General features: G+C 46.5%; 1 protein-coding gene across 9 annotated transcripts in view; it reads right to left on the reverse strand.

The window, feature by feature from the left end:
* The window catches only part of AOPEP (aminopeptidase O (putative)), a 382,430-nt gene that overhangs the window by 140,301 nt on the left and 216,929 nt on the right, over positions 1–25,200 (reverse strand). For 8 of the 9 annotated variants that reach the window (XR_009532789.1, XR_009532790.1, XM_060101598.1 and 5 more), the window contains 2 exons: positions 16,422–16,611; positions 11,396–11,505 (listed from right to left, as the gene is read on the reverse strand). Coding sequence is in view for 7 of the 9 variants with exons in the window: in XM_060101598.1 (XP_059957581.1) it covers positions 11,396–11,505; positions 16,422–16,611 (300 nt within the window). In the remaining 2 variants the exon portion in view is untranslated. The remainder of the gene's footprint in view (positions 1–11,395; positions 11,506–16,421; positions 16,612–25,200) is intronic. The other variant, XM_060101599.1, reaches the window with a different exon arrangement.

The following is a 25,200-nucleotide window of genomic DNA, read 5'->3' on the forward strand; positions in this document are numbered from 1 at the left end:
TTTTATATATATATATATATATATATATGTATGTATAACCGACTCTCTTTGCTGTACACCTGAAACTAACACAATATTCAATTAAGAAAAAAGAAGCACAACTGTCTTTTGTATATTGCTCTTGTATCTTGCAATCTTACTGAACTTGTTTATTAGTTTTAACAGTGTTTAGGGGAGGATTCCTTCCTTTGGATTTTCTATATATAAGATTATGTCATCTGCAAAAAGATAGTTTTACTGCTTCCTTTCCAACGTGGATGTCTTTTATTTCACTTTCTTGCCTAATTGCTTTGGCTAGACCTTCCAGTACAATGTTTAACAGAAATACAATCCCTCTTTTTTATCCCTTCTCTCCTCAACCACTGACTTGAAAGGGGAAGGAGTCCCTATAAAACTGGATTTTAATATGTAGCAAGAAGTTTTTCTTACTACATATTAAAGACATTATGTGTCTTTGAAGCAGGTTCAGTCAAATAGTTGCACAGTTTTTGTCAGCTGATCTTGGTCAAAACTATTGGCAAGGGCTTCCCTGGTGGCGCAGTGGTTGAGAGTCCACCTGCCGATGCAGGAGACACGGGTTCGTGCCCTGGTCCAGGAAGATCCTGCATGCCACGGAGCGGCTGGGCCCGTGGGCTACGGCCGCTGAGCCTGCGCGTCCAGAGCCTGTGCTCCGCAATGGGAGAGGCCACAGCAGTGAGAGGCCCGCGTACAGCAAAAAAAAAAAAAAAAAAACTATTGGCAAAAACACAATAGTTTTGGGGAGCATGGGGGAGACCCACAGGGAGTAAGCAAATAATTTGTAGAACAGAGTCAATTTAGGATTACATGAGAAAGTACTCACTGGTTGAGAGTTTTTCTGAATGGGAAACTAACACTCATTAGCCAAGAATGTAATATACATAGTGCTAGGATTGGCTGAGGGCATGAGATATCCTCCAAGGATGAGCAAAATAGGAGTGAACTATTATAGGTTGGTTTATGGAGATGAATTATTTTTTAAGAAAATATTTCATGGGCAAATACTGTTATAATGAATCAGTGCCCCACAGGGCAGCAATACAGAAAAATTATGCACATGTACTTATAAAATTTATTTTCTGAAGGATTCACAAGAAAATGCTAGCAGTGATTACCTTAGGGCGAGGACTACGGCGGTGGGGATGGAATTTTATATTTTTCTAAACTGAAATTTCCTGTGATATACTTGTATTTTTAAAAAAAATGGTTAACTAAATAGTGATTATGAGCAACTTTATTCCTTCTTTATGTTTTTCTATATTAAAAAAACTCTACCAAGTGTTATTGCAAAAATGAAACACCATGTACAGTAAGTATGTTATTAGGGGCCTATAAAAGAGAATTCTACCCCTCCCTTAGAAATACCTGAGTGATGAGTAACCAGAGAATGGTCTAGAAGAACGAAGAAGGAAGGGTTATTTGAGTTCAACTATTCAGGACATGTCTGTCATCTTTGCTGGGTAAAAGAAGTGAGAGCTGAGAGTGTCCCTCCAACAGGAAACAGGAACTGAGTGGGCAGCTCAAGGGGGTGGAGCTGGCCTTTAAGACAGGAAAGGACAGAGTCTGTTTCTGGCTGGCTGAGAGCCCTCAAGTTTTTCAGAAAATGCTGGCACAGGTACAGAAGCCTCCAGTCACAAAAGGGTAGAAACAGTCTACACAGCCTAGCATGTGTGGTTCAAATTTAAAAAGCCAAACAAACAAACAAACAGCAGAAAAGAATGGACAGGGAGAATGGGGTGGAGGGGACCCTGAGCTTGAGTGATGGAGGGTGGAGGGCAGAAGTTCCAGGATACGGAGGTAGAGATTTAGGAACCTCACAGGCCAGTGCCAGTGGTCCGAGCTCAGGTTAGAACTCTTGAAGGCCACAGAGGCAAGAACGTTTTTCTTCTCAGGGCGGTAGTCAGATTCTGTATAGGGGCCAGGGAAGCGGAGCCAGAGGGGACACCAGGGTGGCCCTTACGTAGAGATTAGACCAGAAGTAGGTTCCAGGAAGGTATGAGGATCCCATTCATCTTAAAAGCATTGCCAAGTTAATTCTTCCCTCAAGCTATTCATTTGAGCATCTTTGTTTAACATTCAGATTTTTGGGGGAGGGGGGATGGTTTGCTTTTAATCCTATCCTCTTCATTTGTAACCAGGCATTCTCTTGTACTTTTTAAAAAATATTCTCTTAACTTCTTAGCAAAATTAACTTTTTGAACATTCCAGCCAATTGTAAGTTTGTGAGGAGGAAAAGCAGGTGTTTCCAGGCTCAGGTTGTTAAAGAGAGACGAGCAGGATGCCTCTGTGGTTGCCATCCGGAGGGTGGCAGCAGTGAAAGAAGAGACAGAAACCAGAATGAACCAGGAGGGAGAGTGAGGCTGCCTGTGGGGGCTGTGTCCTTGTGCCTCTGTCACTTGTTGGGCAAACTTTTATCAGGTACCAGAGGGTCTAGATGACTGTATCTAACATGTGCTGAGTATTTACTATAGGTTGAACCACAGGAAATTGCCAATAATCAGTTATTTTAGATCCATCAGCATGGCAATTTCCTGTGATTCAACCTAACACATGTGTTCTAAATGATTTGCACGTACTCATGGCATTTATTCCTCACACTCACCTATAAAGTGGAAACGGTTGTGTTATTATTCCCATTCCACTCTACAGCGAGGAGTCTAAAGCTCAGTGTGGTCGTGTAACTCTCAAAGTCACATAGCAAGCAGTGGAGTCAGCACTGAACTCAAATCCAGGCAGTTTGTCTTCCAGGCTTGCTTAACCCTGTACTACTTTTCCTGCGTTGAGAACTGAACACTGACAAGCCCTGGAGAGAGTTCAGCTCTGCATCCTCAGTTGATGTTTCTCTAAAATGAGGCAGAATAGACCAGGTCTTGGCCAAGAAGGCACTGGGACTGTTGCCCTTCACTCTGTTCAAAGTCGTAACGAACTTCACAAAGCTCACACATTCAACCAGTTCCTTTATTGGGTCGATCCTTATCTGCAATCAGGGATAGCCTTACATCATATTATTAGAAGACTTCTTGAAGCTGTATTGACGTTTCAATCAGTTTTGAATAACTCCAAAGCAACTCATTCAAAGCCTTATTAGGCCATCCAAGAAGAGGATTCCAAGTTCTTCTCATCTCAGGTCTGGGTTCCTGAAACAGCCATCTAATTCTATCTGGCCTCTCCACTTTGTCTATCTGATCATGTGTTATCCCAAAGGCTGGGTAATCTTCCCAGAACTCCGTTTGCATTACATCATTCTTGGAACTGAAAATAGCTCCCCACCGCCTGGATGGTCACACGCAAACTCTTGAATTTGGCATCTAAGGAACTCCATTACTTAGCCTGGTCCATCTTCAGTCTCATAGGTCCTTAATGGCTCTCCTCTTCAGTAAACCCATTCTCACTTAATGGACATTTCCACAGTCAATTCACTGTTTATGCCTGCCAGGCTTTGCTCATTGAGTTCCCCTCCCTTCACTGCTTTACCAGCCTCGGTGAAATTCTTTTTCACCATCCCAGCTCAAGCCTCACATCTTCCCAATGGCCCTTTCTAACTAAGCTTACCAATATTCAACTCTCAGCTCTTTGAATTCTGAGGGTGCAGCCTAGAATTTGTCTATTTATTGTCTTGTGATCAATATTTCAACTCTCTGAATAATATACAAAGAAACTCAGGGACAGCTTCCCACTATCTATCTACCTTATGTTTGGTACTGTAGATCAGCTCGGTGCTTTGTGACCGCCTGGAGGGGTGGGATAGGGAGGGTGGGAGGGAGGGAGACGCAAGAGGGAAGGGATGTGGGAACAGATGTATATGTATGACTGATTCACTTTGTTATAAAGCAGAAACTAATAAAAAAATAATAATAATAATAAAGAAACTCAGGGACAGAGATCATGTTGTCTACAGCATTCACTTCTTCAATATTTATCAAGCACCCACTCAGTGCCAAGCACTGTGGTATACAGAAGCAAAGAAGATATAGTCCCTAGGTTCAAAAGGTTGATGGGTCAGAAGAGAGATGTATCAAGCTGGGCAATGTGAAAACGCTGTTTTTATAGGTTTAAAATAGTCAAATATTGGCAATTTAACATGGCTCATTCTAAATATAATTATAAAATAATGTAGTAAGGTCATGGGTGGAGATACAAGCAGAGCATTTAGTGGGTAGAGAGGAGGGTCACCAGCTTATCCTGTCAGGGTAGGGCCTGAGACTTCTGGAAGGCAGTGATACCTGTGCTGAGTCAGAATGATCTGGAGTCACGCAACAAAGGAAGGATATTCTAAATAGAGACAATATGAAAAAAAAGGCAAGGAGATAAGAAAGAACAGGCAGACAGTAGATGTTATGGGCTGAATTACATCTCTCCAAAATTTTTATGTTGAAGCCCTAACCCCCAGTACCTCAGGATGTGACTGCATTTGGAGATAAGGCCTTTAAGAAGGAGTTAAGCTAAAATGAAGCCATTAGGTTGGACCTTTATCCAATCTGGTTGGTGTCTTTATAAGGAGAGATTAGGACATACAAAGAGACAGCAGGAGTGCAGACAGACAGAGAAAAGACCAAGTGAGGACCCAAAGAGAAGGCAGCCATCTGCAAGCCCAGGAGAAACACCTCAGAAGAAACCAAACCTGCCGATACCTTGATCTTGGACTTCTAGCCTCTATAACTGCCAGAAAATTAATTTCTGCTGTTTAAGCCACATACCAGTCTGTAGAATTTTGTTACGGCAGCCCTGGCAAACTAATACAGTAGGGTTCTATGAACTATTTGGGGTGGCTAGAGAGTGAAGCCAAGAATGGTAAGAGAAGAGACCAGAAAAATGGGAGTGATGGTGTGCCGGGCTTTGCCTGCTGTGGAAGTTTTTCCCGGAGACAAGGGGAAACTTTTGAAGAGTTTTAAGCAAGGAGGTGGCGGAACCATAATGGGTTTTAAGTAGAGCTCCTCAGGGGCAGTGAGGAAGATGGATTTGATGGGGCTAGACTACGGGTAGAAAAAACAAGTCAGAGGATATTAGATTGGTGCAAGCAAGCCATTAAGCTCTTAAACAGAGAAAGACAGTGGTATTAGGGGTGGAGAAGGGTTGAATTGAGAAAGACTTATGAGGTAAGTTCATAGTGAAGGCTTAAACCCTCCCAGGGAGAGGGAGGAATTGGACAAGTTTCCCAGGTTTCTACCTTGGATGAGTGTGTGAACTTGTGCTACCAGGGATGAGTTCAGTGCTATCGGAGGTGAGCAGGTGGGAGTGGGAGAGGGCATTACCACTGTGAGATGTAGGGCAACCAGGAAGAGATGATGTCAAATGGACAGCTCAGCGCTCACATCTGATCTTGAAGAGACAGCTAGGCTGGCCTGGAGACTTGGGAGCCTCCAGCACAGAGAGGAGTTGTGGCCAGCAGTGCCCATGCCCTACACATACCCCCTGGGACACATTTATCATTTGTGTGCACGTCAGCTCTTGGCATGTTCCCTGTGACTCTTTTTTGGATGTGACCCTCAGGTTGCCTGAGCCTGTTTTGCCTATGAACACAAGAACCAGAAGCACCTGGAATGTACTCTCTAAGCAATGATGACAGGTGCAGAGATATTTACACTCTGGGCCCCTTGCCCCTGATGAGGACCACTCTGAAGCTGACCCACACGGCTTCCAGAGCAATCCTGTGTAACCTGACTTGATAACATGGCACCCCGGCCTGGCCCTCCATTCTCCCTTCCATTTTCCCCTCCTGGGAATTCTTCCTAACAAATCTCTTTCACACGAATTTCATCTGCTTTTGGGTCACCCCACCTAAGAGAGGGTGTTTAGATGAGACCACTCCAGGCGGATGAGCAGCCAAGAGGGGGGCCCCCTGGGGAAGACCAGCTCTGAGGGATGGAAGATGAAGAGAAGACCGTGAAGGAGATAGAGGAGGGAAGGCAGAGGGGGCCAAAGAAAACCAGAAGAGGGGGAGCCATGAAAGGCAGGTGATAGAAATTTCCAGAAGGGAAGAGTTATTAACAGTACAAAAGGAAGCAGAGGAACCCAATAAGGTAAGAACTGAAATATGTTTACAGAATCCGATGATCATAAGGGCACATTGCCCTGAGGAAAAAGTTTCCCTAGACTTGTGACCCCAGTTCATGTCCAAAGTCATGAGAGCTTCATTCTCCCTTGGTGTACAGATCCTCCTTCCCTTCTCCCTCGTGGGCAGAGGGTTCCAAAACTCACTTATATGTGTAGCTCTATGATCTGCATCAAGGTACATTCAATTCTAGTTCTGTTTCTGGAACCAGAAAATTGTCTTTAGCTGTACTGAGACTGACAAGTTGGCACTCTGGCATCTGAGAGGTCAGGGTAGACGTGGATGCTGATGTGCTTACAGAATCAAAGGGAGAATAGGCTGGTGGCCTCCGTTTTCCCTGTGGGACAGGAGGCAAGAGAAGGAAGAGAGCATGGGGAAGGTCTGGAATAAATACCATAGGCAAGGAGAAGGGAGCTGCCCAAGGAGGAGTGAAGGGATTTATTTATGCCTGCAGGGCCAGTGGAGACTGAAGAAGAATTCTGGGGAGTGTTCAGGCCCAGCAGTGAAGCTCTGGGCTGGAGCTCTTCCATGAGGCAGGCTTGTGCGGCTGAGAATGGACACGTTCCCACATGTGGGTGGGAAAGATTGCTATGTTCTTCAAGGACTAGAAATAAAAATTTTGAAAAAAACTTTAAAGGTGAAAACTTCATGAATACTAGAGAAGGTTTACATATAGGCTTTTAATGGAAACAAGTCTCACTGGTTAAATGGAATACACAGTGCTTAGGCATCATGCAAACTCACAGAACTTGTGGCATGCACATTTCATTTTGGCTGTAGATAGAGTTACATACTTGGGGGGTTTTCCCTATTATTATTATGGGATGTCTTTGGAGCCAGGGTGGTGAGGGATTCATGAGGAAGATGGGAAAAGAGTCTGCATGTCTCTAGAATTGTATCAACTGTGGAGGCAGCAGCTAGAAAGAGCCACGTCAGGCTCCGGGCTTGTCAGCGCCTACTCAGCGTGATATATTTTAACGTTTTTCTCAGCACGAGCTTGACTTTAACAATGAATCCAGAAAAAGGGGGAAGTGATAATAAATCACAAACTATAAAAACCAACAGAGATTTCTTCTGACCCCGCCACCGTAGCTCTTCCATCCCGCCGGCCTGTCATGATACACTAACTGAAAGCACTTAGAGGGAAGATGCTGATGCAGCTATACCCTAGAGACCAAAGGCACGGGAGCCTTTCAGAAGCCCCCTGGCATCTTCCTTGTCAAGAGTCATGGCCGCTGCACTGGACAAGAGTGGGGGGATTGGGGGAACGAATACGAGAGAGCGAAGTGGTGGCAGCCAGGCAGGGCAGAGTAGAACAGCAGTAACATCAGGCTTTGAATGGCAAACGGTCTGCCCAGCCCTGGTGGAGGGAGAGGTGAGGGAAAGTCTGGAGAGAGCCACTGGGGTCTCATCTACGGGAAAGGCATTTTAATAATTAACAAATGGGAAAAGGCATGGAGCCAGTAATGTGACCCTAGCATTTTGAAACTATGCCTCGGGAGCCTGCAGCCATATTACAGGCTCCCCAGCCAGGGAAGGCTGAGAAACTTCGGAAAACACAAGGAACTGTTTTAACCAAATGAAACTTACAACCAGGTCAATTTAAGACACATTTGATGAGAGCCATGATTCAACACTGGATATATGGGAGGCACAAATGGAAAACAGTTCTTATAAATTACCGAAATTAGCAAGTCAGAGACAAACATAATTTTAATTTTTCTCTTCTCACTTTATCAATACCCCTCCAATGGCTATCATCAACACAATATTGAGTTTTCCTGTTTCCCTGTATTGACTGAAATAATCAGACACACACTCTCATGTGTAAAAAGACAAAGATACTTTGCCCAAGGATACTTTTTTCAACCCGACCTTCATGTCCTTCCACAGTTCAAGATACCTGGAGTATTTTTTTTTTTAATGCAACTAAATGCTATATCAAGTTCTTTGGAGGCAGGGAGGTGGTGTAAGGAAAAGAGGATTGTTTCAATCCCCACTCTGCTCTTTACTGGCTGTAGATGTTGGACACCTTAACTGGTCTTTCGAAGCCATGAGTCATCTAAGGGAAGATGTTAAACAGCCAGCAGGAGAGGTGGGGGAGGACCAGCAGTGAGGGAGAAGGAGATCAAGGAGAGTGTGACACAGAAACCAAGAGAAGAAAGTGGGTTTAGAAAGAGGGAGTGGTCAACCATGTTGCAAGTTGCTGCAAAGTTGGGTAGGAGAAGTTTCCATTGTCTCTGGCAACGTGAAACCAAGACTTCTAAATTATTCTTGGTCCATCATTTGAAGACCATGGGGTATCTTAGAAGCAAGAAAGAAAAAAGATAGCATCTTTGACTACTGTATTGTTAAGAGACTTCTTTCCCAAGGTCTTATTTGTGTACCAAAACAAAAATCTGAGAACAAATTTTTACAACTCTGGTTCTTCCTTTCACTGTCAGTCATTTCTAGGTTCTCTGAGCCCATTTAAGGGAGAATTCTAAGGGATGGGAATAAACTAAACCTAGACTATATAATTTGGGGCAGGTTCAGAAACATTTCCTCTTCATTGTAAGTGCATCTGATAACAATATTTTCCATACTGATGTGCAACAAATCTTTCAAATGCACTCATTTCACGGTTAGCCTAAATTTAGGCAAACACAATTTCTGAATACTAAGAAAAAGAAAAACAAATGCCATAATAAGCCTTTTAGCACAAGGCTCTAAAAATAGCGTATTCCTTCTCCCAGCTCCACACACAAAGGAAAAGCTCTTGGACATCAGAAGCTCCACGAACCCCAGAGGCAAGGCCCTCCACACATGTGCACTGACTTCCCAGGGTCCATCTGACTGCTTATAAGTTGAGAACACATTTCACCAACTGTTGTTAATTATAGTGTCCTTACCTGAACCGACGGTCTATGGTCATACAGAACTGGGGGCATCAAAGGGACTTAGAGACTTGGAGAGTGGGGAAACTGAGTCTTGAGAGCTGGCAGGATTGGCCCAGTTATACAGCTCACACATAAGCTTGTTCCTGCATCAGCCACCTTAAAACAAACCTCCCTGACCCTTATTTCCCTCCGCTTCCAGCACAACTTCTCTCACGAAGTCCACACTCAATGTCTCTGCTTCCAGACCTCCCATTCACTCCTCTACCCACTTCAGTCGGGCTCCCTTTTCCACAGCTCACGAATAAATGCATGCATGTCAAGGCCACCAACACCTTTCATGCGGTCCAACCAAAGGTCACTTCTCTCCCTCCCTTTTACACACCCCTCAGCAGCATCCAGCATTTCCTTTCCCGACTTCCATAACTCCCGGCCTCGGGGTTTTCTCTGCACTGATTTCCCCAGCTCCTCCACGGGCCCCTCATCTTCCTCTCAACCTCTTCTCTCACTTTCCTCTTTAGCTGGTCATTTCAACGTGCTCAGAATTTTAAGTATCCATAGGCTGAATGTTCCAGTCTCTCCAATGAGCTCCTGACTTGTAAACCTCACTGAGTTTTCAATATTGAATATCTATTTGGCATGTCAAACTTGACACGTGCAAAACTGGAATCTTTATTCTTCCCTCCAAAGCCTGCCCCTCCCAAAGTCTTTACCGTCTCCCCAAATGGCATCACCACCTGTCTACTCAGCTGCGCAGGTCAAAAGCCTCGAAGTCATTCTGGACACTTTCAATTTCCTTTTCTCCACATTCAATAGACCAAAGATCTGCCAGTGCCACTGCCAAAACATGTCTTAAATAGGTCTGCTTCTTGTGTCTGCCCTGCCACAACCAGGACCTCTAACGTGGACTACTACAACGTTCTAACCCTTCTCCTGGCTTTGTGTCTGCTGCCTGCAGTCCGTGCCACACAGCGGCCAGAGCAGCACTGTAAAAGCACAAGACAGATAAGGATCCTTCCGTGCTGAAGGCCCTGGGGCAGCTTCCATCGCACTCAGGGTAAGGCTGGATGATCTAGCTCCTGCCTGCCTCTCCCCGTCCTTCTAACCACACTGCCTTCCTTTCTGGCCCTCGAGCACCAGCATGGCAAACCCTTTCCCGCCTCAGGCCTTGGTGCTCTTCAGAGAGGCATTCCCCAGCCTCTTGACTGTAAATCTCCGCGTTCCCTTCACAGAACTTCTCACCACCTGTAACTAGCTGTGCCCACAAGAGAGTCCCTGCTACGTGAAAGTCCCATGAGAGCAGGGACCCTGTCCACGTTGGCGGTGGGTGTAGCCATCCCACTGGCTGAGTGAACGGATGCTTGCACAGTGGCGCTGGGTGGGGAAGACAGGGCTCCCGGCTCCGGCTTTCCTAAACAATGGATGAGTCAGCAGACGCCAGGGGTTAGCGTGCGAGAGAGGACTTCTCCGTGGGAAGAGCGGCCACACCCTGTGCTGCCGTGCTGCACAAAGGACTGGCGAGCTTTGCTGGGGTCAGGCTGGGCTCGGCATTCCCCTCAGACTTTGGCCTCAGTGGGCAGTCCTGCGGAGAGGGGTGTTTATTTAAAAACAAACAACAACAGGACGGGTCCAGGCAGGCTTCTACCCAGGCGGTAGACTGGCCTTCAGAGCTGCCATCTAAAATGAGGGGTGATTCCCGGATGGCTGCCTTCCCACCTGTCTGACGGCAGATTCCAAAGGCTTGGCTCCAGTCAAGAGGGGACAGGCTGAAAGCTTCTGTTGCCATAGCAATCACAGTGCTCCTGGGGCCGAGGCTCAGGGTTTCAGATAAACAACTATTTACAGAAGTGGAGAAAAAACAAGCAAACAGAGAGGGACAAAAAAAATGGCAAAATGGCAAGAAGCAATCCTACCAGTGCTGCAAGAAACGCTCTGAAAATACAACACAGGAGCTGAGAGTAGAATCCTCCCACCAGCACAGGAGTGGCCTCCTGCCGGGACACATCCGGAACAAAAGGCCCCATTGACACAAACATCTGTTACTACTAAACACTTAGGAATCAATATTTTCTTAAAGGTTTTTTTTTTCCTTTTGGCTTTAAAGAGTTACTGTCTGCCAGGCTACCAGACCCTAACCTTCTCCAAGTCCACAGCCACCACATAAAGTAACTATTAGAACTTCAAATGAAGAATTTGGTCCCGGAAATGGCCTTGTGCTAGTTTTTTCCTGAACAGAGACACCAGGAAAATGTCAGAAGGCAAATCCAAACCCACACCCTGAAAGACTTAAAACATAACAATCACATCCCTGGGAAGATGAGTAATCTAGCCCAATTTAATTTAAAAAGGAAACACAGCAGATTTAAGAGATGGCCTGGACGTGCCTTGCAGGAAAGGCGGAGCGTTGATGGGGTGGACCGGAAGGTAACGGGATCACGTAGTGCTTTACCTCAACACCTGCATGTCCTCCGGGGAGTCCCGCACCTCGTCCTGGAGGCGACGCCAGCGCAGGCAAGCCCTCAGCTCCCGCTGCTCCTGGGCCTCGTCGGGGGCCAGCTGCTTGGAGCACAGACACACAAACACAAACGCTCAGGACACAGTCACTGACGTCCTCCCGCGGAGTCGGAGCCACCGCTGGAGCAGCTGGCTTTGTTACAGGGGGGATGGCACAGACGGTCCCCGCCGCACCTTGCGCTCCATCAGAAAGGGCCTCTTAGGTCCTCAAACAAAGAACCAGCCCTCACTCCTGCGCTGCCTGTTTGGGAGGTGCCCCCTGGCCCCGGAACCTCCCCCTGCCCCCTCACCTCCATCCCCGGCCTGGAAAGAGCAGACCTCCCTGGGGAGCCATTTCCACTCTGATCCCATCCAGCCTTTTCCTGCTTTGTCTTCTTGCACAGGGTGGGAAAGGTCCCCTCCATTTACCTCCTACTTTTCCCAGCCCTCAGTTTTGTTAAGAGCTGTTTACAGTGCAGCCAGCTAATGCAACCCAGATGATTCTGTTTGCATATAACCAGAAGGAGTGCACTGCCTGGACTCACTCTTGGGGAGGGGGGAGGCCGTCGCACCCTGCCCTACTGGTCAGAATTGGCTGCTGTCACTCGATGTGCTCACAAGGCCCCATGGCGGTAACCCCACAAGGGAGGGCAGCAGAGCATCCACTGGGGCGGGAACTGTCAGTGTCTACAGGCATTTCTGGGAATTAAAGGTCCCTAATGGTTCCCTCAACAGATATTTACTGATTCTCTGCTAGGCCCTGAGGACATAATGGACACAGCTCTGAACGTGAGGAGTCCAGGGAGACAGATAAGCACAGTCACCATCAGAATTCAGTGATGGCAGGGGTTAAGGAAGAACCCAGATGCCACCTGGCCAACCAGGGTGGTCAGAAGGCTTTCCTGAGGAGGTGTTCCCCAGGGAAAGCAGGAGCCAGCCAGAGGAGGAGGAATTTCAGGAAGATGGAAAGCATGTACAAAGCGCGTGGGGCCTGGAAAGAGTGTGAAATGTTTTAAAAATGGTGAGGGTTAGGGTCAGGCAGGGAGCAGGCTGCCAGCCAGGGAGGGACAGAGGTGCCAAGTAGCTAGCAGAGGCCAGGTGATCAACACACTGTGTGTGTCCTGCTGTCGTGGACTGAGTTGTGTCGTCCCCTTCCCCAACAAAAATCGTATGTTGAAGCCCTAATCACCACTGTGACTGTATGTGGAAACAGGGCCTTTAAGGAGGTAATTAAGGTTAAATGAGTTCAAAAGGATGGGGCCCTAATCTAATAGGGTTGGTGTCTTTATAGGAAGAGGAAGAGACATTAAAACTCTCTCTCCATGTGTGCACTGAGGAAAGGCCATGTGAGGACACAGTGAGAAGACGGCCCTTCCCAAGCCAGGGAAGAGAGGCCTCACCAGAAACCAAGCCTGTCAGCACCTTGGTCTTGGACTTCCAACCTCCCAAACTGTGAGAAAAACAAGTGTCTGTTGTTCAAGTCTCCTGGTCTGTGGTACTTTGTTATGGCAGACCGAGCTGACTACGACAGCTGTGAAGGAGTTTAGACTTTCTCCAAGTTGATGACAAGTTATACGATTCAACTTGCCAGTAACTCAATTCACCTCTCCCTACAGAATGCCACTCTGAGAGGAATGTGGGTTTCTATCTCCTCGTTCAAAGATTTCTCACTCCCCTTTGCTGTACTTGCTAATGCTCGGTGCTGCACAGTGCAGTCTCCTGAGCAGCAAAGCAACACTGCACCCTCACGCCCTGTTCAGTGATGAAATGACCTGCTGACTGGGAGTCCCGTGAGGCAGCCCACCCTTTCCTGCCACAAGGAGCACTCCTCTCCTGCTTGGAAGGCTTGCTGTGAATACTTGTCAGGGATCACCAGCAGCTCAGTCTAACTCAACCTTCAAGGAAGGGGCCAGAGCAATGGATGTACTCTGGAAATGTTTCCAAACTTTGTGCTGGTTCTAGAATGGCCACTTCGCTTCAGAGGTGTCCATGTTTTCACATATTGAAGACTTACTGCATGTACCTTAAAGGATGATGAGGTGGATTGCCCCCTACTCCAGGTTAAGGGAAAAGGAGGGATAGGGAAACTTCAACTCCTACTTTCCCTTTGAGGCCCACAAGAAGTCACCTCCTCCAAGAAGGCTTTCTGGATTTTCTCATACCCAGCCTCTTCCACCTGTGAACCCCCACAATATACGGTGTTTACCTCACTTTTCTAACTTATTTTCTTCTTCCTTCTACTGTGTGCTTTCCTTATCTTCAAAATTATAGACTCTGGGCTTCCCTGGTGGCGCAGTGGTTGAGAGTCTGCCTGCCGATGCAGGGGACACGGGTTCGTGCCCCCGTCCGGGAAGATCCCACATGCCACAGAGCGGCTGGGCCCGTGCGCCATGGCCGCTGAGCCTGCGGGTCCGGAGCCTGTGCTCCGCAACGGGAGAGGCCACAACAGTGAGAGGCCTGCGTACCGCCAAAAAAAAAAAAAAATTATAGACTCTGACCTCTTTCAGAGCAGCGTTGTAGTCTTATCCTTTTATCCCTACAGATCTAGCACAGAATGGACACATGGAAGTTGTGCAGCTGTGAGATGCAGCCAGGCCAGCGTTGTGCCTTTTTTGGTAGAGACAGATGTAAGGTAGGGCAGCTGGAGGGAGGACACAAGCAAAGAGATTCCAGGAGGTACAGGCAAGGGGAAGGATAAAGGGGGAGCGCTCTTTGGGGATTCAGGAGATAAAGGACAGAGAGATGATCATCAGATGACTGACATACACTCACGATTATGAAGAATAGCATAAATCTCATTGTCTCAGGATGGAAGTACCTCAGGCAAGTGATGGTGAAAGAGGCACATTTACACTAAACCTATTTAATCCTGGCTGAATGCCTACTATGTGCAAGGTGGTGGCAAAATCAAAGAGGAAGAGAACAAGAAAGGAGAACTGGTATTTCTTGAACACCCTCCACGTGTCAGCCACTGTGTTAAGCTCATTCACACACTATCCCTTTCACTCTGCAAGGTTAAGCATTCCTATACCCATTTTATAAATGAGGAAACTGAGGCTCAGGGAGGCTACATAACCCACTATAAACAGCAAAGCTGGGATTCCAAGTCCGGTCTGACTCCAAACCCAGCCCCTTTGCTCGAGAATCTTCCAGGTGGCCTCTCTCCACATGATTCTGTGTGGAGGGGGACACAGCTATGCACACTGCTAGCTCTACAGCCAAGGTGTGAAAGGGGGAGGATGAGTAAGACACAGTGCCACTTTGAAAGAGGTCACAGTCTAGTCATGACGATAGAAAGAAGAAGAAAAAAGTGAGAAAAAACAGGTGAGTAAGTACAGATACAGTGGAAATCCAAAGTTTCTAGAAGAGTATTATTGAACTGTGAGTGAGATGAACAGTCTGGGCTATCAAGGGAAGGTGACCTTGAGCTGCTAGTGAAAGACAAATAGGATTTCAACAGGCAGAAGGAACTTGAACAAAATCATGCAGATATGCACAAACTTGGGAATTTCAGAAAAAGTCAAGTAGTTCAGTGTGTAGAGATGGTAGGGAACAGAAGTAGCCAAATATTAGAAATTAGAAAATAAGCAGGAAGCCAGTTAGCTGCCATATCTTCCTTATTGCTGGTGGCTAATTCTTTAAAGTTGAGGTTGTAAAAAACAATAAAAAATAAAGCCCACAGATCCATAGAACAGACTGGTGGTTGCCAGAGACAGTGGTCAGAAAGTGGGAGAAGTGGGTGAAGGGGTCAAAACGTACAATCTTCCAGTTTTAAAATAAACAAGTCTTGGGGATGTAATATACAGAAAGGTGACTATAGTTAATAACACAGTATTGCATTTTTGAAAGTGCTGAGAGTAGATCTTAAAGTTTTCATCACAAGAAAAAAATTGTAACTATGTAAGGTGACTAATGTTAACTAGACTTGTGGTTATAATTTCACAATGTATACAAACATAGAATTATTATGTTGTACACCCAAAACTAGTATAAAGTTATATGTCAATTTTACCTAAATTTAAAATTTTTTTAAAATAAAAATAAAGTTAAAAAAAAAAGTTGAGGTTGTAAACTGGGAGTGTGTTGACTAGGTCTGGCCTCGGTGTATGTTTGGTTTGCTTTTTTTGTGTGTGTGTGTGGTACGCGGGCCTCTCACTGTTGTGGCCTCTCCCGCTGCGAAGCACAGGCTCCGGACGCGCAGGCTCAGCGGCCATGGCTCACGGGCCCAGCCACTCTGTGGCATGTGGGATCTTCCCGGACCAGGGCACGAACCTGTGTCCCCTGCATCGGCAGGCGGACTCTCAACCACTGCGCCACCAGGGAAGCCCGGTTTGCATATTTTTTTAATTAGTAAATTTCACATAAAAATCCAGACTCATAATTTCCTTTAAAAAACTAGAAGTCCAGGTTGTATTGAGCCCTCCTTTCAGCATGACAGCAATCGGTTAGAGCTGAGGAGAAGCTTCCGGTTTGCCACAGTCCTTACCATTCCCAAATCTATAACACCAACTGCTTCATTCTTTATTACTTGCCAGCAGACATCTGAGATCATGACTCTGGATTTAAAATTTCATCTCATTATTTAATAAAACAAAACACACCACAACCATACCACAAAGGAGTGCTTGAGTATGCACAGCACCACCTTTTCTTCAAGTCTTTGCTCAGATGTCCCCTTATCAGAGAGCTTCTCTGATAAGCACCTTCTAAAACAGCACTAAACCCACCTCTCTCTATCCGGCTTCATTTTCTTGACAGTACTCATCACTACATGTTAAAGATGTAGTCGTTTATCTGTTCTCTCTCTCATCGCTAGACCATGAACCCCGTGGGGAGCAAGGACTCTCCTCCCATTTACAAAGCAAATAGAACAAGTGCCTAAGTGCATAATGAGCACTCAATACCTATCTGTTGAATGAAAGGAAGACTCTGAGTTGAACTTGACTCTGGGTAGTGAAATGCTTAGCGCACTTGAAACCTACCTGCTGCGCCTTGGCCCAGAATACATCTTCCAAGTGAGTGGCGAACCCTTCACTGAGCCACTCTTCCGTCCAGTCTCGGGCCCCGATAGCCAGGCCAAACCAGGCGTGAGCAATTTCATGGCAGAGACGGGTCCCACAGAGCTGGCTCATTCCAGTCAAGGTGCTCTGAGAGAGGAAGACGAGGTGTGGGCTGTGGATCATGGGGGAGAAAACACACAGAGTCTTATCAGGGCCTGTCCTCATGGCCGCCCCCAGGGCTGGCTTTCTCAGCCCTGCCAGCCTGTTATTATCGTGTGCATGCTAGAGCACGACCAATAAGCTCGCAGCTTAGGTGCTTTTAGAAATAAATAAAGTGGCAGTTTAAGTTCCTGGCAGAGGTTCAGGTTGCCTTTTCTGCCAAGCAGTCGTCTCCGTCATCAAGCAGCTATTACCTGTAATAAGCAACCTGCACCGAGGTTTTACACTGAAGAAATTACAAGGCGATGGAAGCACTTACCCTGAAATCTGGACTGTAAAAGAAGAGCAGGTGTGAGAATGTGAAGCCCATGCTGTCGAGACAGTGATCAAAGAAGACCCTTCAGCCAAAAAATCCAAGCAGCTTACAAACAAAGTGAGAAGTCATGCAGAAGGACGGGAAAAGCCGAGAAGAATGGAACCAAACATTTTCTAGTTCAGACTGAGGGTGGTTACAGAGGCAACAAACTCCTAGGTGCCATGGGTGGGTGAGGTTTCAAGAGACTCTGATAAAGGCTGAGTCTCTGTGAGGCCGAGATTTTCAAAGGTATCTTCTATCTATAGATGCTTATATGTTCCCATGACATAAAACTAGGCGGGGAGAGAGAGAGAAGGGAATTAACTCACTCAGGTGTGCAAATGGTTCCAGGGCTGGCACCAGCCTGGGAGACTTATCTAATCTCATTTCCCACACCTTCTTTTAAAACCCCAAATATCATGATTAGAATTGTATTGATGAAATGGGAAGAAGGGAGGCTGAAGAGAGAAGAGGCAAAGGAAATACCTCCTGTGCTTCCACCTTCGGTATTTCTCATTTATCCAGGACTCGTTTACCGTCTTATGAATGAAGAATTTGCTCTTTAAAAAAAAGCAATCTCTCCTCCACTGATTGAACAAAAGCAGTCGTGAAACCTTCCAAATTAAGAAGTTGTACACACTGGTTCGTTCCTTTAAAAGCCATGCATTTGCCATCGTGTGGGCTCTGCACAAGCCAGGACGGCTTGCAGTTTTGTCCTCTGCCCCCACGGCTGCCAGTAGAGAAAACCCCACCTGTACTTGCCTTGCACAGCATCACCCGTTCAGCTCAGAGAGCTCAACTGAAAGCGCGGGAGTCACGTGTGCCAAAATAGACAGCTTTCATGTGAAATAATAACAGGGCAGGCGCGCAAATGAGAAGGTGTCAGCCAGGATCCCGGCAGAGTCCACCAGCAACGCCAGGAATTAAAAGTGTAGTTGGGGCATTTGGGATACAAAGGTGCGATGCAGTATGCAACAACAGAAGTTCAGAGCACTAAGTCAGGAAAAAAAAAAAAAAAAAGGAAGGAAGGAAGGCAGACAGGAAGGAAAGGGAAGAGGGTGAGAGGGAGGGAAGGAGGGAGGGAGGAAACAGAGGCCCAGGAGCTAAACTTCCTCTTCCTGAGAAAGTCACCCCATGGAGAAGACAAACTGCGAAACCTGGCATTTTCAAGTAAATAACCCTTTGCTCTGGCATGTGCAGCACTGCAAAGAAAAGCCACAGAAATGTACCAAGTAAATAACATTCCAGACATACTGCTGGCAGCACTTCACCCTTTTGGTTAAAGCAAAACAGAAGCAACTTCAGGCTTTGTAAACAAGCTCACAGACAGCCTGCGCTGGAAAGGTCTGCTGGCCAGAGACCCAGACGGTGCACACGCAGTTACAGAGACGGTACAGCTGAGCAGACCCTGCAGCCCAAGAAGCGTACACACGCTGATGACTGTGACATGGCAGCGAGACTGTTCACGAAGAAAAAGGCTGCCCTGTCCACAGCGACCTGCTTTGTCCCAGCGTGGAAGCCGAGCCAGGCCCTTTTATGCAAATATCAAAGTCTGCAAGGGCCTGAAGGAATGCACAAAAGCAGCTGTGTGGGGGGGGGATGGCATTTCATTTTCCTGTCCTGTAGTTTTTCCCCTTCCACAGTCTTTGTTGTCTCCACCAGACCTCCTTCCCCACCTGTCAGTACTTTGGAGATACCACTCTGGCCTTGGCTGGGCTCAGGACAGACCCTGGCATTGCTGGAATGGTGCCTAAATTCCCACTTCCCATCCTCAATACTTTCTTCCTAGCCAGGGAGAAATGTATTTCCTCCTGTCTTCTGAGAAAGACCAAAGCTTAAACTTCCTCCTAGATCGTAGGATGTGCGTTTCACTTGATATAAATGACCCTGTTATCAGTGGAAAACATGACCTTCTCCCTGAAAAGCAATTTTCCAGCTGAGAACCAGACCCCAAATCCTCCTGCGGTGGAGTTTGTCGTCTAAGGTGGGTTTTACCTGTGGATCATAGCTTCTATGAGGGAAACAGGTTCTTTCTTAAACTAAATTAAAAACACAGAGTAAGGTTTTGATAACCTTTCTCAAGGGTTGTTAACAAAATTCTGGCATAAAAGGACCAATAGAATTTTTTTTCAAGGAGAATTTCTTCCTCTCCTTTTGAACCTAAGTGTCAGGATTTTTCATGTTAAGTAGAATTTTTAAACTGCTTTTTCCAACAATGAATGAAGAACGGTATAATGCTCTTAAACTCACTTCAAGGAATAATATTAAATATTCCTCTACCAGCAGATAATCTCCTTCATGCCCACCTTCAAAACAAAATGAATGTTTAGAATTTTCTACTCCTACCTTACACTTGATTTATAAGTTTTACCCCTGGGTTCCTCACACTTTCTGAGTTCTCAGAATCTTATTCATGGTCCTAATCAGCCAGCGGGGCACCAGCCTTCATTCTGACAGGCCCTATTTGAAAACAGGTTTTCTTTTTTCTTTTTCCTTTTTCCCCTGAAAGGGCCTGTGTCAACTGCCTCTACAAATGCCAAATTGTTGATTCATCATCGTTACAGAGGACGGAAGATAATCACTTCAATGACATCTTCATCCTAAAGAAGGTTTTTGGGTTTGGTTTTGGTTTTTTCTTTAAATCACAGAGTTGATCATTTTTCCCAAATAAGAGATGGGTGGGAAAGTAATATTTTCAACTCTCAGAAAGTACAAGCCCTCTTGTTTGTATTCTCCATCATAAACTCTCTTTCACTGCAAGTGATCTAGGAGGCCAGCAGGGCAGAGCAGGGGGCTGGGCAGAGCGACAGCAAGACGCGTGTTCTCCTTCTTTCCCAGGAGACCACCAGCAGCGGGGCTCCCTCCCGACAAAGGCCACGTGGTACTGTCTGTCTGCCGCCTTGCCCCTCAAGATTAAAAATATCATTTCTGGTCTGAAAACAGTTTCTCAAGATTGTTCCTAAAAGCTACCTCCCCACCCAGATGAGAAGGCTGCGTCAGTTCATTTAAAACATGCTTCTAGCAGAGGAGGAAGGAGGGCCTTCATTACACGGGAGCTGCTCCAATCCTTCGGGAGAAATTCAATTTGGAGCGGAAATGGGGAATTTCATCAGATCTTAAGCAGGGGCTGGAGTGTGATTTATTTCTGCTTTGTCCAGGGAGACGTGACCAGCGTGGCCCACCTTGCTGCTCAGGGAGAGGTACAGCACTGGGGGCTCCAGCCCTGCAGGCTGCAGGGGGACCAAGAGGACAGGAAATTGCTTTTGGTTAAGGACAAGAAGAGCTCCAGGCCACCCCTCCATTATACTGGAGTGGATCCCAACTCCCCTCAGGGGGAGCAGATTCACTTTTTGTACAGATCCTTGGAGGTTTGTCCAGGAAACAGACATATATTCACCAAGTTTGAACTTCTTATGGGTTCAAAGTTTTTCACCATCTCAACAACATGTGGAGCCCAATAGCCCATTACAGAGAGGGAAGAAGAACAAACGAAGAGGGGAACTCGGGCTCCTGTACTTTCAGACTTAAACTGGAGAGTTCTAAGGGCCTCATCATCATGTGAAAGCAACTTTTACTCGCATGACTTAATTTCTTGCAAATTTAATTTGGATAACTGAAAGGTAGGCTCATAGTAGTCTGGGGCAATCTGAAAGGGAGGACAAATGGTAGTTAGCTGTCCCTTAGACTCAGGACATGCTTTCTCTTCCTCGGTAAGGTGTGATGTGATTTGTGCAAGTACCTCACTCGGTGCATTTACAAACCAAATGCGCGGCTCGGGCCCCTTCATCTGTGCAATGAGATCCCTTAGCCCCGCTCCCCGATGCAGTCTAAGGTAGGGGATGTGTCTGTTGTCCCAAAGGCAAAGGGACGGCCCAGATGACCTGGAGGGCCTCTGCTTCCCTCTGGCTCTGAGACTGCTCACTGGAGACTAGTAACCTTCCCTTTGCTCCATCAGGCATCCCACGCTGTGGCCACACGTTGTAGTCTTAAACGGGCACCTTAGGAGATATGGGGATATGGGCCTTTCAGTAGCCTGAGGGGGAAACCAGATCTAAAAACTGGAAGAAAACTTACTACGGCGGATCAACACAAGGATCTAGGTTTGAGAGAAAAAGCTAATGTTAGTTAGTGTATGTTTTCCTTTAAAAATTCTAAATAGCGGGACTTCCCTGGTGGTCCAGTGGTTAGGACTCCGCGCTTCCACTGCAGGCGGCCCAGGTTGGATCCGTGGTCAGGGAACTAAGATCCCGCAGGCCATGCAGCGTGGCCAAAAAATAAAAAAATAAAAATTCTAAATAGCAAAGAGGCAGTAAAACATCTACTCACTTACCTAAATGAATTTTGCCTAAGGCTGCCAACATGACTATAGCAGAGAGTGACTGAGGGGAAGCCCCAGGGCCAGAGACTTCTACCAGAAACATATACTCCTTCGAAAGACTCAAATGCTTGAGTATTTGCTATGTGCTAGGCGCTATATTTTACATACATCATCTCAGGAGATAGATTTTATTATCAGCCCCATTTTACAGATGATGAAAGTGAAGCACAGAGAGGTAAAATGACTAGCTCAAGGTCACACCGCTGATAAGTAATGGAGATGGTATTTCCATTCACACAATCTTGACCCTGAAGTCCTACTCTGACCCACTCTGCCCAGGGTCACTGGGTTTAGACCTGTGGCTTCAGGGCTCCCATTCCTCTGTGCCAGCTCAAGCTGGTGGTACAATGCTCACTATTCTCCCTGGTGCTCCATCTTCAGAGTCCACCCAAGGGGAGCGACCAGCCACACCCCAGGATCCAGCTAGAACTGGCCGGAGGTTATCAGATCTTGTGATCAGCAAAGCTTCGGCCACTTTCTGGTGAGAAGGAAGGTAGGGAAGGAAGGGAGAGGGGAAAAGAGAGGGGAGCATCACTGCTCCTCTAGTGAAGCCCCCCCAAGAGCCTAAATTCCTGAATGCAACACCATCCTTCCTAACCCTGTCCTATGCCAGGTCCCTTGTGGGCCACTGCAAGGGGATGCTTAGACAAGCAGGTGCAAGGGTGCAAGGGTCAGTCCCTAGGGTACGATTTCAGGAGCCCAGGAAGGACAACATGCCAGACTGCCTACTGCCTCTCCCCAGCCTCTACCTCCCACCCCCTTTTGTTAAAGCCTGACTTTTCTTTTTCCTGAAGAGACATTTTTTTTTTATAGCAGTTTTGGGTTCATAGCAAAACTGAGCAGAAAGTACAGAGACTTCCCATACGCCCGGCCGCCACACACACAGCCTCCTCCTCTATCACCCTCCCCCATCAGAGTGGTGCATTTGTTATTACAGACGACAAATCTACATTGATGTATCATTACCCAGGGTCCGTAGCTTACATTAGGCCTCACTCTTGGTGTGGTGCAGTCTGTGGATTTGGACAAATGTATAATGACATGTATCCACCATTATAGTATCATACAGAGTAGTTTCACTGCCCTAAAAATCCTCTGATTTTTTTTTTTAAGAAGAGATGGTTTAAAGTGATCACAAACTCAAAGGACCACAGGAGCCAAGAAGATAACAAAATGAGGGAGGTGGATAACTCAGTGGAGAGAGTAGAAAAAAGATGAGGAAGTAGACAAAGAGGTGGGGGGAGTAGACAGGAGATGGGAAAGTAGATGATGAGATGAAGGAAGTAGATAAGATGGGGGAAGCTGGTAACAAACGTCGGGAAGTAGATAACAATAGAGGGAAGTGGGTAAGGAGATGGGGAAATAGGTAATGAGAGGTGGGGAAACAGATAAAATGAGGAAAGCACATAACAAAAGGTAGGAAGTAGATGACAAGATGGAAGTAGAGAACAAGATGAGGGAAGTAGATAACGAGATTAGGGGAGCGATAACAATATAAGGAAATAGGTAACTACAGGAGGAAAGTAGGAAACAATAGGGGGAAGTAGACAACACATTTAAAAAACGTTTTGCCAAAGCAAACCAACCTATGGACAGGAGCTACCAGTTTATCATCTCAGGTTTGAAGCAGTTACCTTAGAAGGAGAAGTGCACGGCCTCATGGCACGTTAAGGTGTAACATCTGGATCCTACCAGGTTCCACGTGGCTGCTCACAGAAAAGAGGGAAAGGCCCCAGAGCTGAGCACGGATGACAGCTGGGAGGAGAAAGGGGGCTCCTCCTGAGGTATAAGGAGGGGGAAAGTGGTGCCGCTGGGGACACCGAAACATTTTTGCCAGCTTCATAATTTTGTTTAGTGCTGGCCTTGGCCTACTGCTAAGAGTAAAAATTAATAGCATGGGGCTTCCCTGGTGGCGCAGTGGTTGAGAGTCCGCCTGCCGGTGCAGGGGACGCGGGTTCATGCCCCTGTCCGGGAGGATCCCACATGCCGCGGAGCGGCTGGGCCCGTGAGCCATGGCCACTGAGCCTGCGTGTCCGGAGCCTGTGCTCCACAATGGGAGAGGCCACAACAGTGAGAGCCCCACGTACCACACACACACAAAAAAAATTAATAGCATGGCGATGACAAAACATGGAGACCACCTCTGACTCTAGACAACAGAGACCGCCTTTGGTGGACTGCTCAGCTAGCAACAAGCAGAGCCATAAGCAGAGCAGACACTTCACTTCTGTGTGCAGGCATCGTCCCTAGAGCTGGATTTCTAGATCTCAGTCCTGCGTGCTAAGTGAAGGCAGCCCCGGCAGTCGATGATTAGTAGTTGGCTACACCTAACTCAGGCTACCCTGCCTGAGGAAGGTGGCAGGGTGGGCATCTCATGGTTATGCTCACCTAAAAAGCTAAATAAAGCTTCAAGTGGATGTCTCAGGTTTTAAAGCTAAAGATTCAGAGACAAAAACCAGTATTTGATTGAATTTTCCAACTCTAGATTTGGACTCCTTTCTTTCTGAATCTTAAAGGTACATGTTCAACCTAAGGAGTCTCCGGATTCTCACAGACGAGAACAAAGAATTAACTTTTTTTTTTTTTTTAAGTTACTGAACACCCTGGTGTTTTGGATACCAGGGGCACACCCATACCCAACTATATAAACAATATTTAATGTAGCTGAAGAGGTCTTCTGAATCATCTCTAAATGAGTTATGAACTGAGAGCTGTGCATTTTCTGCAGGATCTGGAGCACTCTTCTGGTAAGTAATTACCAATTAAAACGTGTTGGCAGCCTCCACTGGAGCACATGGATGACAAAATGTGATTCTCTCTGCTCCCTCACCCCCGCCCCCCGCTCCCGGCCTCCCCAGCCAGGGTGATGATGTTTGTTCCCATAAAGAGAGCTAATAAAATTAGCCTCTACCATGATACAGGGAAAATCTTTATTTAATAAAATAATGCATTTTGCTTCATTCCCAGAACAGCAATAATATGGCGCAACTGAGAACCATAATAGCTCATCCAGTTGGTTTTCGCTGCGTGTACAAGTCTGTCATTTGTGGCCATGTGGAAGCTTGGAAAGCTGCTTCATGAAGGGAGACGTTTGGGCAGCTTGCACCACCCGCAGTAAGAGCAGTGCGGTTATGAGTTTCCTTTGAAATACAGTGCAAGCACTCTCTGGATCCACAAATCAAGTCTAAAGAAAGAAATGGTGAGGAATTCCCAAAGAGTACTCAGAACTTTAATTGGTGAGGGGGCCATCAGTTGCTTCCACAACCGAGAGCAAGCATCCGTGGCCCAGTCAGGCAATCTGGGCATCTGAAAACTCAAGATGTAGTCAGAAATGTGTTTAAGTGTTGTGCTAGGGGCTGGTGAAGGCACACTTGAAGCACAAAGGCTGGTCGTTACAGCCATAGGACTGGATACAGCAGGGCACTGCAGGCTGAGAGGATGAGCCCTGAAAGCAGATGCTGGTGTGGAAGGACGCATGAGTGTCCTCTGCCAGACAGCCACACTGTCAACTAGCTTTCAAAGCAGGAGGTTACTTTGGGCAGGAACAAGCACCAGAGCTACCATAGGGCTTAGGGTGTCAGAATCAGTTCTATCATGAAATCAAAGTTGGATCTAGGAAAAGAGAACTGAAGGAAGCTGAGTTCAAGTGTTCCCTGACAGTTGGAATGATGGTGGTGGAGAAAAAGGAAAGGAAAAATAAAGTACTGATGACAGTAAACTCTTAGACATTGCTTACCCTCTCTCAGGCACGGTTCTAAGGACTTTATGTTCACTAACTCATGCAGTTCTAACAATAACGTTGTGAGGGAGATATTATTATCCCCGTTTTACACACAAGTAAACTAAGCCACAGAGAAGTTATACTGCTT

Source organism: Mesoplodon densirostris, chromosome 6 (genome assembly GCF_025265405.1).
Source record: "Mesoplodon densirostris isolate mMesDen1 chromosome 6, mMesDen1 primary haplotype, whole genome shotgun sequence".
NCBI classification, from domain to species: Eukaryota; Metazoa; Chordata; class Mammalia; order Artiodactyla; family Ziphiidae; genus Mesoplodon; species Mesoplodon densirostris.